Raw genomic sequence first — 14918 nt, 5'->3', positions numbered from 1 at the left:
TCTATTTAAATGTCCTAACAATAAATAACATTTAAATTATTGCATTTTTTTCTTTTTGTAAAAACACTATAACATGAAACAAAGGCCACCAATGGGTTTCTGCTCCCAGTTGACTGACAGGTGGAGTTTTATTGATCACAAATGGGGATTTGTTCTGTTCCCATTTCACCCAATTTAACACTCGAAGGAGTCAGCAGCTTCTCTTTGGACTAATTGGACTCGGATAAAGCCATCTCTCTGGAGACCTCCCAAACAAAGCCAAATGGATCACAGATAGAGACGCCTCCCAGGAGACAGAATTGTGACACTGATATCAGGACTTGAGTGTTGTGTTTCTACTGATACTGGAATTATTTGATTAATAGCATAAAACATTGACCACATTTAATTTGTGTGGAATATATCAGATGTCTAAAACGTGCAGTGTACAGAAAATATGCACTCTTTTACAGAATATACCATAAATCAGTTATATCACCAAATGGTCACAAGTAATAATCTATGAAATCTATGTTCATACATTTTATTTATTTAATCTAGCAGAGTGGTGAAAGTAAAAAGTCTGTTTTATTGGTGTCTGTGGTCTGTGTTTGTTCAGCTCCTGATTTACTAAGACAGCAACTCATTACACAGTCAGCTCCTGAACTGAACCTAGCACCTCCACATATACAGTAAGTCCCTGGCAGGTCAATTAGTGTCCAACCTTGAGAGTTAAACACGGAGTGAATGAGAATGCATGTGTGACAGCAGCTGATGCTACATGCTTGTATTGTCATTTACATATAGTACACTGTATCTAAATGTTCTGTGTGCTGTGTATTGTCTCTAGTGGTGGAATACACCTTTATTCGTCTACACAGTCCTGCATTCAAACGTTACAATGAGTATGTTTTATCTGCAAAGCACCTAAGCCGTTTTGATTTTGCAGCTTTGCATTTTAAAAGGTCATCATATGTTTTGGGCGGCCATTTTTATCTGTAAAATGTCACATAAACATTATAGTGTTCTCCTTTTGACCAGCATTCAGCCCAGTGGTGATCTTGCCCCAAGACTGCTTATTTTGCATATTTCACTAATTTGCTCACGTCTTCACAGCTGCTGATGGAGCACAGAAAGTAAGAATTTATGCAGTGCCAGGGCTGTCCAGAACCACGATTGATTTAGACTCATGAGACACTAAAGCCTGTGGACCACAACGCTGCAACCTATGCTAGCTATAAACGACGGGACCCAAATATTTGGGTATTCAGATATTCATTCAATGGATAGACATCTGGTTTTCAATTTTGACATTCAAAAGAGTGCAGCAAGACAAGAGCTTGACAAGAGCTGAGCGCCAAATATGAAACTGTCCAAACACGATCGCACAACTAAGCATGAACAGAAATGGAACAAAACAGCTACTTCCACCCCCAATTGGCATCTGCTTCACCTATTCATCCCCATCTGTAACCCATCTAGACATATCTTCAATCCACCATTGCATGATCCTCAAATAATACAGTGGGTGGAATATTCCTTTAAAACCATGTTGTAATATTACTTAAGACAGAAGATTTGTATCAGTCTAAAATGGTTCTAAAACTGTATTTTCTAATTAAAAAAAGGGGGTTGAAGAGACTTTCATTGAGTGTACCGTATAACTACAGCACAGATGGTCTCCAGCAGGCAGGTAAAGGTGCATGAGGTTATTATGGTGCAGTCACGGCACAATGCTTTCCATCAGGACCACAGTTAAAGCATTATTAGACAGGGATGACAACAGTGCTTGTGGGTGTGTGTGTGTGTGTGTGTGTGTGTGTGTGTGTGTGTGTGTGTGTGTGTGTGTGTGTGTGTGTGTTTGTGTGTGTGAGTAGGGGACAAAGATGAGAGAATCAAATTGACAAGGGAAATTTTCCGCTTCAGGTGTCACCTACTTGTTTATCAACTTGTCTGTAATCAAGCTGCCTCCCCAAGAAAATGGAGCTGCCATCGCCTGTGACTCCTAATCACGCTAACCACTCTGTGCAGCCAGTTTGGTTTCCAAACAGTCCCCACACGCACCCCATTTTTGTCCTCCAGACCCCCTGCAACAGACACGCTGTCCTTTTGAAAGACAAGCTCTGACCTGCTGTCACCGGGGCCCCTGTAAACGTCAGCGGAGCCGTCAGGGGCCTATCATCCCGATGGGAAAGACATGACATATGTTTTTTTTTTCTTTTTTATGGCTGGTGAAAAAAGCCTCCCCCGTGCTTTGGCTTCACCTCTGTCATCATTTCTCCTGAGTGTCCTAAGAAAGGTGTCTAGAGATGCGTTTCCAGCATTTATAAACCACTTCCTGTCACTTCGGGAAGCGCTTCAGGAAATTTGTATGGAGAAAAAAACATTCTTTAGTTTTTCTTTATGTGCTGAGGTGTCATTTTTCTTGCCTTATAGTGTTTTCTCTTTACTGTCAAACTTGAATAATTCTTCTCTTCTCTTCTGATGTCAGCTGTCAACTCTGTGTTAGATCACTACACCCCCCCGTACCATTCACCTGCCGTTTTCACCAGCACCCGCCTGCACATTTTGTTCCACTTCACTTCCCATTCAACCAGCCATTGCTTCACTCCTTTAATCAGGATGATAGTCTGGCATATGCCATAGCGTCACTACCCCTGTAAAATGATGTCATCACAACATGGTGTGTAATCCCCAGACTCCATCCATGCGTTATCTCAATGACTGAAGCAAATCCCAGCTGTCATTGGGTGAGAGGCAGGGTACACCATGGAGAGGTCAGCAGTCTATCACAGGGCTGACATATAGAGACAGACAACCGTTCAAACTCACATTCACATCACACCTATGGGCGAATTAGAGTCACCAGTGAACACATATCTATGAACGGTGGGAGGAAGCCGGCGAGAACATGCAAACACACAGAAAGGCTCCCCTGCTTTTCAGGCGTCTGAAGACTGTCCTGGTCTAGTTGTTCATTCCACACCAGAAGCTTGACTGACAGCTTTCACACCAGCGCAAACAAGAAGAACTAACCCACTAAATACACCCCAACGGGTTCCCCTTTTAGTTCAGTTTGTCTGAGCTGGTGTGAAAGCTGTCAAGCAAAAGCTTGTGCAGATCAAACAAACAGACCAAGACCTGCTTGAACAGAGAGCTCTTCCCAATCAGACTCTGCTGCAGCGCCAACCACAGGATGAATGGATTCAAAAGCAGAACTACTAATAAATCTGCCTGCTGTTTGTGATGTGATGTAGCCATGTAAATAATTAGGTACATAATGATATGTGTAGATGTAGATTTTCTCACACTGGTCAGATCATGCGTGTTTCTTTTGCTGCATCATGCAGTTTCTCTGTAATTTATTTCACCTCACCTGACAGCGCTCCAACTTGTTTACCAGTCTAACATGAAAGTTAGCCGTTAGACGGCCTGATCTGCCACGACGCCGTCTGCTGTTTGTGACTCTCATCCAAAGGTCTTCAGAGTCTCTAAACAAATTACCAAAGACACTCCCCAGTTCCAGCTGTTTCCAGGTTTGTTTCCAAACAAAATCCCTCTGTTTGTGTGTGCTGAGCTGCAGCATCCTAACTACCACACACACACACACACACACGCACAAATGCACAAAGTTGGCTGAGGAGCCCAGGGCATCTGGGACTTGGATTTAGAAGCCATGACAGGGAGATGGAGGAGGGATTACTCTGCCTGCCTCATTTCAGTTCTCCTTCCTCAGTTTGTTTGCGCGAGTGAAAAAAAGGGGGGAAGAAAAAAAAAGAATCCAGAGAGAACGAGTGTGTTGGCGTCTGCTCCATTATTGGATAATAACAAATGAGAAAAGACAAACTGAAGCTGGGAAACAGCCCCATTCAAACTGTTTCAAACCACACGTTAGTGTCGATGATCTGTTAGTGAAACAACTCCAAGCTGATCAGCACTGACACAATTGAAAGAACAGAAGGAGAGTGTTTGCTGTTTTGTTGTGGAACATAGAGGAAGAGAAGGCAAATGTAGAAGGGCAAAGGTTAATCATTTAAAAATGTATACATGTATTGTTAGAAAATGATTAGATGTGTTGCTCATCAGTTCATCTCTGATGCTTCTTCACTTACCTGATGTTTATTCTCTCATCATTTCCCCATTTTCATTTGGTTTAATAAAACCTGTTGCTGTGTTTAACCAATATTTGCAAATTCTGCATTATAACATCAATACTCCTTCAGGGTGCTTCTGCTCTCATTTCTTTTCAAAACTACTTTGTGAATATTGAGAAAACCAGTGTGAGGCTGTTTGACTGAGGCTGCTAGTCAACATTTAATTACTTTCCTGTACGGTGGATAAATGCCAAGTGAATGTTTTCCGCGGGGCACGAGTGGCTGAGGATGTGTAGGGTTTTAGAGGAGTCACTTTTTAATAACTACCATCAGTGTCACAATGCACATTATTCAGCAGAACAGCTTGAAGACATCTTGAAGACAGATGCCAAAACAAGCTGGAGCCCTGTTTCGCATGACAGCAATGCGCTCTCACAAATTCTAGACAGAAAAATGACAAACATGTGAGAACATGAGACCATCACAAAGAGCAGAGAACAACCGGCTGGTCCAGGAACCTGGATGATGGTCACCTCAAGGCTTATTTTGAGATGGGTCGGAGACAGTTTTACGATCTGCTGTCAATTGGCAAGTTCTCCTTCCTTTGGCGCCTGTTAAATGTCTTAAGGACAGAGAGTGTCATGTGCTGCACAGATTTAAAGCTCCTTTGGTTAGGTTAAGTGGTTAGTGTGAAATAGTGTCGCTGTGACCTCATGTCTGTCCCATTCTCCTCAACGCAAGACCTCAGGAAGGACTGGAGGGAATTTCATTAGACCTGCTCCAAACGTCCCCGTGAACCGGACTGGACGAGCTAATTAGAATATGGGTTTGAATAGACGTGCATGTAAACTGCAACGTGACAGTTTGGTTGAGGCATGAACTGTATTGACGATCTGATCGTTCTAGTTACCACAGTTTTTAATCATGTATTATAACAGATGTGAATTCTGCACATAACAGCAGCAGAGTGTTTATATAATGAAGGGGTCAATCATTTTAATAACAAATAGCACTGGTGATATTTAATGTAAGGAACACCAGGATAAAGATGGGTGAACACGATTAAAGACGCCCCACAATGTTTTACTTACTATGTACTTATTATTAATTTTATTGTATGCTAAAATATTCATTTGACTTAGTGCAGATTACAAATGTCTAAACTTCTAATAGAAGAATCAGCAGGTGACACTATGTACTGTGTCTTGTTCCCTTATTTCTGTGTTTTAGTACACACTGACACACATGTAGGTTTGTTTAAGTACCAGATCACTCTAAATTAGGAAGAATCATGCTCTGTGTAGCAATAAGGCATCGATCAGTGAAGCTATTGGAACAGGTGTTGGTCCAGAGGTGTATAGCATCAGTGTTTTGTGTCTCTCTAGCTTTGTGTGCATCATGTCACCCGCCTTCTGCTTTCCTGTTGCTCAGTGTTCTCTCAGGTCATTTATGCAAAACTAGGTCCATTTCTGCAAGTTGTGCCATGTTTATTATTCGTTTTGGTGATCATCAAAATGCATGGTAGTGCAAAGAAATACTTCAGAAGCTCACTGAACATCCCGGGCCCAGTGAATTCAGACAATAAAAATAACTTTAGATCTACACCTGATGAATAATGAAATCAGAGCAAGATATTGAAGTCTTTGCACTGTGGAGCCTTCACTAGCTTCATGAAGTCATGGCAGGTTGGGAATCGGAGGAAAAAAGAGAGGGCATCCTGAATATTTATGAAATAACAATCGAAGAAATGAAGCTTAAACATTGTACGAGGGAAAACATGGTGAAACAATTACAGGTGAATTTTTAAAGCTAGTTTCTTGCAGGTTCTATTGATACTACTCAGGTCCACAGTGTTTTTATTTGTGGCCTCCATGTGCTGTTTATATATGGAGAACTTTATCAAACATTTCCCTGGGAGTAGCCATATTCTGTTATCATTTATTCCAAAGACTCACCAGGTCTCTAAGCATGAATGTTTGTGTGGAAACAAACATTCATGCCCGTGGAACCTGCCTCAGCTTGCACTTTGTTCTTCACTCAGTTTTGGTGAGAGTGGTTCAGGCGTAAAATGGTTGGTTGTCTCTTCGTTCTAATGTTTTTGTTTTCGCAGTCCCCTTTGTTTAGTAATTTGATTAACGATGAAAAAATCGTGCCAAGCATTGCATTATTCATCCCAAAAAAATCTATCAATAACAGTGGCTAGGTGACAATCAACGAAGCAACAGCTTTTGCTGGCATCACTAACGTTACCAACACATGGCTTAAAATGTATCTACGGAGAGGTGGGTGGACAGTGTGTAAACAGAGCTGTGCATCATGCAGGTGAGTGAATGAATGCTGCCTCAGAGAGGTTCACACCGGCTGCAGTGAATGCAAACGAAGCCAGTTCCTCCTGCCTTTGATGCTGTACAGCTGCTGCTTCTGAAGTTGCAGCAAATGACAGCAGAGAACTGAGGTTCTCTGAAAACAACGTGAATCTCAGCCGAACTACCCTAATTAGTAAAGGTTGGAGAGTAACGGGCTAATATGCTGAATATAGCTAACATCCTGTAGAAAGCATTTCAATATGTTGTATGTGTAGTGAATATTTTGGAGCTTTGAATTGTAACAACACAATACAGCAGATAAAGCATGTTCATTTTATTTTATTATTATTTTATTTATTTATTTTAATCATTTTACCACTTGTTAGAATGATTTTTAATAAACTTTCAGCATCTCAACAACCATCTTTCAATCTCAAACCCCTGAGATATGGCTGTGCAGGTTTTAGCTGACTAGTAACATCCATGTCATATTCATGCATGTTGTCAGTGCTGCCGTTAGATTCCTGCAACCTCTGTTACTATTTCACTCAAGTTTGGTGCAGCTCCAGCGCTCTATGCGCCAGGACAACATGTGCTTCTGTGAGGTTTTGGGTGTTGTGTTAACTAAGATTTAGTGTTTGTACGTTTATTTACAGGTATGTGTTTGTTCAGGAAGATTAGATCTCAGCTGAATCTTTAGCTCAGCTTCTCTGAAACTGCTCTGAGAGCCGTATCTAACTAATTGTCCCAAACGATCCATTCCTGTGGCTTATTGGGGTCCAATCCTTTTTCCAACTTGTTTTTCTAATGTAACACGTTCAGTTACATTGTCGGCACAACCAAGTTAAGTTTGTCTTCCACTTAGACTTAGCTTGGTTTTATTGTATCTTCACGCTCTTTAACAGTTCTGTAAGTCTGCATAGAGAGATTGTGTGACGGTTATTCTGCAAACAGATTAACATCTTAAAACCAAGGTGGTGGGGGTGGTACGTGGGGGATGGCGTTCATCACACAGAGTGCAGCAGATTTGCCCTCTGACTTAAATGTGGTCTAAAAACAAGCCAAGAGCTCAAACGGTATGAGAGACTGGACGAGAGAATGGACGAAAGTCTCTTTGTTAAAGCTGAAGAAGAACGGAAATCTGCACCAACACATTGTAAATATGGACATGAGCAGTTTATTACAATTTATTGTTATTATTGTATTTTATTATTACAGTTTACAGAGATCCTTTAATAAAATGTTTAATTAGTTCTGTCAGCACAGAACATCAATCACACCTTGTTATCCTTAGTCTGTCTGTACCCTGCACTTCACTGTCAGATCTGTCTGTCCTCTCATTGCTTCACACACTGTATGTCTTTGACTGTGCTCTAAGCTGTGTTCTTTGTCTGTGCCCTTTTATGTTTTAACCAGTGTTTCGTGATGTTTTTTATTTATGTAAATCTATGCTGAAATACAAAAGCTTAATCAATCGATGTTTTTAACCTTGGTCTTATGTTCTTGTGTTCTGTTTTAGGGTGCAGGTTAAGCCTCTTGGCTAATTTTGGTGCATTTACAGCAACATTCATTCATGTGTAAAAACCAAATCTGATGTATCTTCAACTGAGAATACAATACATTGGCTAAAATGAATACCTAAAAGTATTCATTTTAGTGATTATAGTTGACCTAGCCAGCGTTTTTTATTTGATCATAATTTTGTAGTGATTTATTGATGTGCGTGTAAATGCTCCTAAAGTACACAATGGACTTGCACACTTCATTGAAAAAACTGACTGTACCGTAAATTATGTGATGAATACAACATGAAACAAGACGATGGAAAGACAAATTCAGACCCAGCACTCACTTTCATGCCATAAATCATCATCGCACGGTTTTATTGGTCTGCTTCACTTGACCAGTTCATGAGTGGATTCTCTCCCAGTGTCCTCTTCACATTTCTGTGTCACAGGGGCACTCAGATCAATAACATATTTCATGGTTTTCTGGTGCTGGTGAAATGCTGCAATAGTGACAATAGGACTGAAGAAGAACCACTCTGCTTTTTGAAACTTTCATGTGATGTGCAGTATTGCTGAGCATCCTAGTGAGTGATCTAATTTATAAGGTTTTCTGAAGCTGATTACAATGATTTTTCTCCTGTCTTCATTCCACACAAATCATGAAATCATCTTGGCCTTCTTTTCCCCATGCACGCTATGATGCTAATTGACCTCTGACCCTTCATTTACAAAGCCAGTCATTGTACGTCACATCTCTGCAAATCAAATGAGGTTATTGATTTTAGAGCCCATCACTCAAGCCCTCCCGATCCAGGGGTCAACAGGAGGTGCTATCCTCAACTAAAAAACTGTCCTCCTCTTAATTCCTCTTGAATGTTCACTCAACATGATTGGTTTCATTTCGCTGAAGCGGGACAGTAAACTATGCTCCTGGCAGAAAATGATTATTGTTATTTACAAAACATATTTCTTTGTTTCTTTGTTATAAATACACAGACACGTCACTTAAAAACAAACAAACAAACAAACAAACAAACATGTCCACTTGCCTTTTGAAGACCTTACAGCTGCAGCTCTTTATCTATCTATCTATCTATCTATCTATCTATCTATCTATCTATCTATCTATCTATCTATCTATCTATCTATCTATCTATCTATCTATCTATCTACCTCAGTACTATCTTCCCTGTATGTTGTGCAATAGATGTATTCCATGAATAAACAGATGTACTTCTCATGTGCAAATAAAAAGTACTTGTATGTTGGTTAGTTTTACTTTACATTTCACCACTGGTCATGTTTTATGTTTAACCAGTTTAACCATCATATATGTTCACATTACTTTCAGCCGTGTTCTCCTACTTTCTGTGTGATCTGTTAAACATCATCTCCTGCAATGAGTCGGAATTGAGAGCGAGGGCAGATTACACACAGTACGTTATACTATACAGTATATGGGATTACTGATGTTTCTCCAAGGGGCTCTGATGTAATACAAATTGGGTCACATCTCAGAGACCCAGATACAGAGTTTGGTTAGAGTTTTTTGTTGACAGTAGTTAGATGAACTGAAGCCTCTGGCAGATTTTATTTCATGTCCACAGATCTTCATACATTACGCTTTTAGGCCACTACACACATGCACATATTACTGGAAATTTGGCTTTTAACTACAGTATTGTATCAAAATAGCATTCTCACTTGATTGTGGACTTGTGCATATGTTGCATCATGATAACTTGTGGTTACAAAGATTGTGGTTTAGTTAAATACAGAATAGGAAAAGCTAGGTAAAAGGTCTGAGTTTTCTTAAAGTACACAGCAAAGTTCAATGCAACTGGGATAACATTATCTCTTAAAGTAGCTTTATGTAGTACATACCAGAAAAAAACATGGACACCAATTATTGATTTCAGTTTGACTGTTTTTAGATCAAAGTGAAACTTGTTTTTGAAGAAAAAATGACTGAAATGATGATTGAATGCAAAACGTACATTTATTTGGAGCTTATATAATGTAGCAGTAAACCATAAACCCAAAGCAGGAAGTATTTTTATAGTTTGTCCAACAAGCAAGAAGAAAGAAGAAGAGGTTCTAATGATCATGGTGGGGACAGCCAAACTGACCTCGAAGACTTACAACTCATATTATATAAAACATGGTTTTATAATTAATATTGTTTTCATTACTCACCTACTTTACCAAAAACTGTCTTTTCATTGACATTGACCAATCACATAGCATTTCATAGGTGCTCACTGTAAAGAGAGAACTACTTAGTTTAATGGATAATTTCCCTCTTTAATTACTAATTACTAAAAGTCTAAATATGATGTAATAATAATAATAATATTGAGTTTAAAAAGTTTTTTAAATGATTCACTTCAGAATGGCAGCATTGGCAGAAACAGAGACAGTCTGACAAGAAGCAAACACCAAAATAAAAAAAGCACATCACTGGTTGGGTGTGGGGATTTTCTTCCTTGTCACCCTCCTGTTGGTCGGTCTGGGAGGGAAGACTGGAGGTGGAGCTAGAGCTGGAGCTTGAGCCTGATCAGTGTTGGCATTGCTGAAACGACCAGCCCTCACTTCATCGATGAAAGACTCTACAGCAGTGAACTTCTCAGTCAGGTCACCCAGGTGAGATTTGAGGGCATTGAATTCTTTGAAGAGGTCATCTAAAGCCTCAGACAGTGGCTGGATCCTGAACAGAGACACAAAGAGCAGTTAGATCTCCTCATAGTGGTCTGGAACAGGAGGTGAGTGGCCCAAAAAAATAGACTAGAAACTGTCTAAACTTAAAAAAAACATTCTTATGTAACTACAGGGCTATGATGAGGTGTGGTCCCCTGAACTGTGGTGAGGAGCGGAAAACACCAGACTTCCTTGTGGAAAACTCCAGCTTTACTCTTTCACACTGCATAACAGCATGTTTTGTTACTATTTTGACTTTTAAAATGCAGCTTCAGCTGCAGTGTCTTATGGCAGCATGGCCCACAGAGTGTACCCATCAAGCTCCTGACTTTATTTTCAGCCTGAAGCATAAACCAAATTCCTGTGGTGGTTCTTTGCACCCAGACTGTTTCATTTCACTCATGTGGAATATTCAGTTCATTCAAAACACAGGGGAACAAAGTCATCTGCTCTATCATTTGTGACAAAAGTTAAAGAGATCTCTTAGATGATTTACACAGAACAAAACTCCCACTAAACCCAGCTGTCATCTTTTCCACATTGCCTTCTCCTAACATGTCCCCCCTCTGTAATGTCTTTATACAGCATGTGTTGCAGAAGAGCAAAAAAAAAAAAAAAACACAACCAATGCACCGACCCTTTCTTCTGGCATAACCCATAAAAGTTTTTTCTGAAATATCCTCCTTAGTGCTTTCTCTTTCATTTTCTCCATCTTCATACCTGGCGTAGTCAGGCAGCAGAGACTGGTGGTCATTCTGCAGGAGTTCTTTCATCTGGTTCAGGATGTCAAACCGCCAGTTGTCCAGAACCTGAGTCAGGTTGGCCACCCCGCGCATGCTCACTCTCTCAGCTGGTTTGCAGAAAGAGAATTGTAATTATTGCACAAAAAAAAAAAAAAACATTTGGTTCACCACTGTTCGATGTTCAGTCACAAATATTAAAAACTGGCTACACATTGTGAGTCACAATGCAGACTCGTAAGTCTAAGTAGCCTGTAAATTCAGAATCATCTTCAGGCAAAACTAATTCTTTCTACTCTATCTAACTAAGTTCAAGCTATTATTTAAAGTTTTTTAAAGGATCATGTTGACATTTTGGGAAATAGGTTACTTAATTCTCTTAGTGAGATAGTCGATACATGGAGCCCCCTAATTGTCAAACTTTTTTTTTTAAAGAACTGCTCTGCTAAAAAAAACTATTATATAAGACCGAACATACTTGTAAACATTATTATTGCATTATCCACACTGGAGCAGTTTCACATAGGATGTGTCGAAGCTTGTTTAACATGAAGACTGGAACCGAAGGGAAACTACTAGCTTGCTCTGCCAAAAGTATTGTGTAAATTGGAGATCTTCACATCTCTCCCCATAATCTCAAAATCAAAACAAGGACGCATATGCATATATACAAGCAGGTTGGCTCTGAACAGCGAGGTTGCAGTGTGATCTTTCACCTCTAGCTCTGACATCATCATCATGATGAGACCTGAACTTGACCTTTGACCCAGAATAAACAGAGACTAATCTGGGTGCTCACAGCCATCCCTGTAGTTCCACTCGTCGGTGGTCGTGGATGCTGGACGCCGCCTCTGGGCTAGCACTGTAACTGTGGCAACAGCAAGTAACAGCAGCAGGATGCTCAGTTTGAAGGCCATGATCAGTACCTGGGGGTGGAGAGTCTGTTAATACCATTAACAATGTCTTTATTACACAGATTTATCTCCAACATGACTTAAAGTTGCTCTATCTGACATTCTATAAGTTCATAAAGGATCACATAACTAGTGGGTATTGTAAAAGGATGTCACTCTCAGGGACGCAATTCAATTCGCTAGCAAACAACAAGTGTTTCAGGATCTTCTTTCCTGATGCATGAGTGCATGAGTTCTGTATGTCAGTCATCATTTTAGTCTAAGTTAAAACTATTGTTCTGTACAGCCTGAGTCAGCAGGCTGCAGGGATCACACTTTTCCTTAGTAAAACCTTAAAATAAAAGGGTTTGCTAGTACTGTGACTATCAATCCTAATCAAGTAAAGAAAAAAAGTCCAACTTTTCTGAGGAAAAACTTCTAAGACTTTCAGGCACCTCAGAGAGTAGAGCAGAGAAAGAAGCCTGGAGGGATAAACTCTCAACTCTGCAGTCAGCTCACATTAAGGAATGAGTCCAAACTCCAGTCAGAGAGCTGATACACAAAACTAAACCAACAGAATAACAGTGGAAAACTGAGGGGAGAGCTGCAGAGACATGCAGAGTACTACTGTACCTCAGCAGCTTCATGTTTGTTTCAGTAAAACGTAATCGGACACATTCCTACAATAATATACAGAGGCTCTAGTAGACTATACAGTCCGTCATCTTGGACGTGTGGCTGTGTTTGAAAGAAATTCTCATATTTGAGAGATAGACCTCCTGTTAAGCTTAAGTTAGGAAAACAAAAGACATTTAAAGACATTTGTCTTCATATTTCCGTCATATTTTCAAAGCTTGATTGAAAAGACCTTGTTTTGTCACAATACTCCCTGTAGGCAACATGTTGATCATATAACAACTTTACAGATATTATAGAAGTAATTATAGATGCATATTTTCTCAGGAGATGGTAGAGGGCAATAAAGGAAATGGGACTTGGATACGTTTACCAGCTGTGGGCAAACCTGATGGAAATTAATGTAAATGTTACTTAATGACTGGATGAGTAAAAGCCAATTATCAACAACATTTTAAGGAGACAATAAGACAGTGTCACATTGCAGCTTGTTGCGATGGCCAAACCATTGATATAATCGATCAATGAGCGTCTCAATGGAGTTCGGTTTCATGCCACCCAGTGGCCACAGTTGCACCTGCAAGACAACTTCACACAGTGATTGCAGTTTCATTACAAAGCTGGTTACATGAACTAATAAAATACTACCAATGAGCTTCTATATCTGCTGCTCTCTCGTTACCACTTGACACAGCACACAGGGTGCTAAAGGTTTGCTGTCTACACATGGATGATTTTGCTGTCCATAAACCCATCTCTTAAGCATCTCCAAAAAAAAATAAAAAATGTTTTCATTTAACCACACCTGAATACCTCATGCCCCTGCAGGTATGCACATTCACAACTTGTGTGACAGGGCTTGCATTAGTATGCATGTGTACAAAAGCATTTCTGCCTCCTTCTGTGTTGCAGATTTTCTCTAAAGTATAGTAGTATTTCTTAAGCACCCAAAATTTCAGCAGCTTTAACCGCCCTTAATCAGGCAATCATGACATTTGGCCCTGTGGAGAAACAAGGCACATTTCCCAAAGTCTTTTAATATTTAAATGGCATACTTGACATTAAATAAAGCATCCCATTTCATCTAAAGCATACATTACAGCTACACTGCTGAAGAATGTATACAATTATGTTTCAAAGCCAGTTGTAAAAAAAATTCAAACAATTCATAAAAAAAATCATTTTTACTACAGATATGTCCAATGTTGTTTCTTAAACACTTTTTAAAGTTTGTTTTAAGTTACAGTCAAATACATACATTTTGAACATGAGAATCAAGGTAAAAAAATAAAGTAGTGCAACATACTTTTGATATTGATATTGATAGTTCTCCTCTGCCTTTTATTATTTTTTTAGGCCTTAAAAATAAAAAATCTGACCAATATGTAATAAAAGTTTGTACCTGTTGTTTTGCAGCTCCTCTACTCCAAAGCTTCCCAGTGATCCCAAATGAAGTGGTAGTGACAGGCTTACCAGAACTGCAGAAAAGGAAATGGAGAAAGCACACTCCCCTACTGCACAAAAGCATGCATCCACATGCACATACACAAAAACTCACGCTTTTATTTTCAAACACACACTCACAGACTCACACACATACACACTAACATGCACACGATCTATGCTTTCCCCCATCATTATGGAGGCACAGTGGTCAGCACATTGTGGTTTGGGCTTGAGGCACAGCTCCAGTGCTTTGGTTGGTTTAATCTGTTTTGACTACTGTGCGTGTATTTGTGTGTGTGTGTGTGTGTGTGTGTGTGTGTGTGTGTGTGTGTGTGTGTGTGTGTGTGTGTGTGTGTGTGTGTATTCCACATCTCTATGGACCTTGGATGAAGTTACATCCTGGAGCTTCAAATATGAGATCATTGGTGTGTTATACTCAAGAGAGAAAGAAAAACTACAAAATAATACAGTTCAGTAGTAAGTTAATGGGATTTCATTCTGCTTGCTTCTCAGAGAAATGTTTTGCAGATCATTTTCATTTCATTACCTACCTACAGGCATATATTTCCATTTCATTTCAATAGTTTTATTTATCACGGTGTCATTTAGAGTTATTTTT

The 14918-nt window shown here is 39.7% G+C and overlaps 1 protein-coding gene across 1 annotated transcript; it reads right to left on the bottom strand.

Moving 5' to 3' along the window:
* Window positions 1–9867: 9867 nt before the first annotated feature.
* Window positions 9868–14346, bottom strand: si:ch211-76l23.4. The gene is made up of 4 exons (XM_033326083.1): window positions 14256–14346; window positions 12124–12250; window positions 11305–11434; window positions 9868–10594 (listed from the first exon to the last, which is right to left on the bottom strand). Exons 2-4 carry the CDS (start codon window positions 12239–12241, stop codon window positions 10345–10347), a joined length of 498 nt encoding a protein of 165 aa, XP_033181974.1. The 5' UTR covers window positions 12242–12250; window positions 14256–14346; the 3' UTR covers window positions 9868–10344.
* Between the last annotated feature and the right edge of the window lie 572 nt (window positions 14347–14918).

The sequence above is a fragment of the Anabas testudineus genome, chromosome 8 (assembly GCF_900324465.2).
Source record: "Anabas testudineus chromosome 8, fAnaTes1.2, whole genome shotgun sequence".
Taxonomy (NCBI): domain Eukaryota; kingdom Metazoa; phylum Chordata; class Actinopteri; order Anabantiformes; family Anabantidae; genus Anabas; species Anabas testudineus.
This window is presented reverse-complemented; position numbering and strand designations above follow the sequence as displayed.

What these genes read in the sequence shown, in the direction of transcription:
- si:ch211-76l23.4 (XM_033326083.1), bottom strand. Translation starts at nt 12,241, where the DNA reads ATGGCCTTCAAACTGAGCATCCTGCTGCTGTTACTTGCTGTTGCCACA. An exon ending in GTGGAACTACAGGGATGGCT is followed by an intron (nt 11,435 to 12,123) that starts GTGAGCACCCAG and finishes TCTGCAAACCAG; the next exon opens with CTGAGAGAGTGAGCATGCGC. An exon ending in CTGCTGCCTGACTACGCCAG is followed by an intron (nt 10,595 to 11,304) that starts GTATGAAGATGG and finishes GTCTCTGTTCAG; the next exon opens with GATCCAGCCACTGTCTGAGG.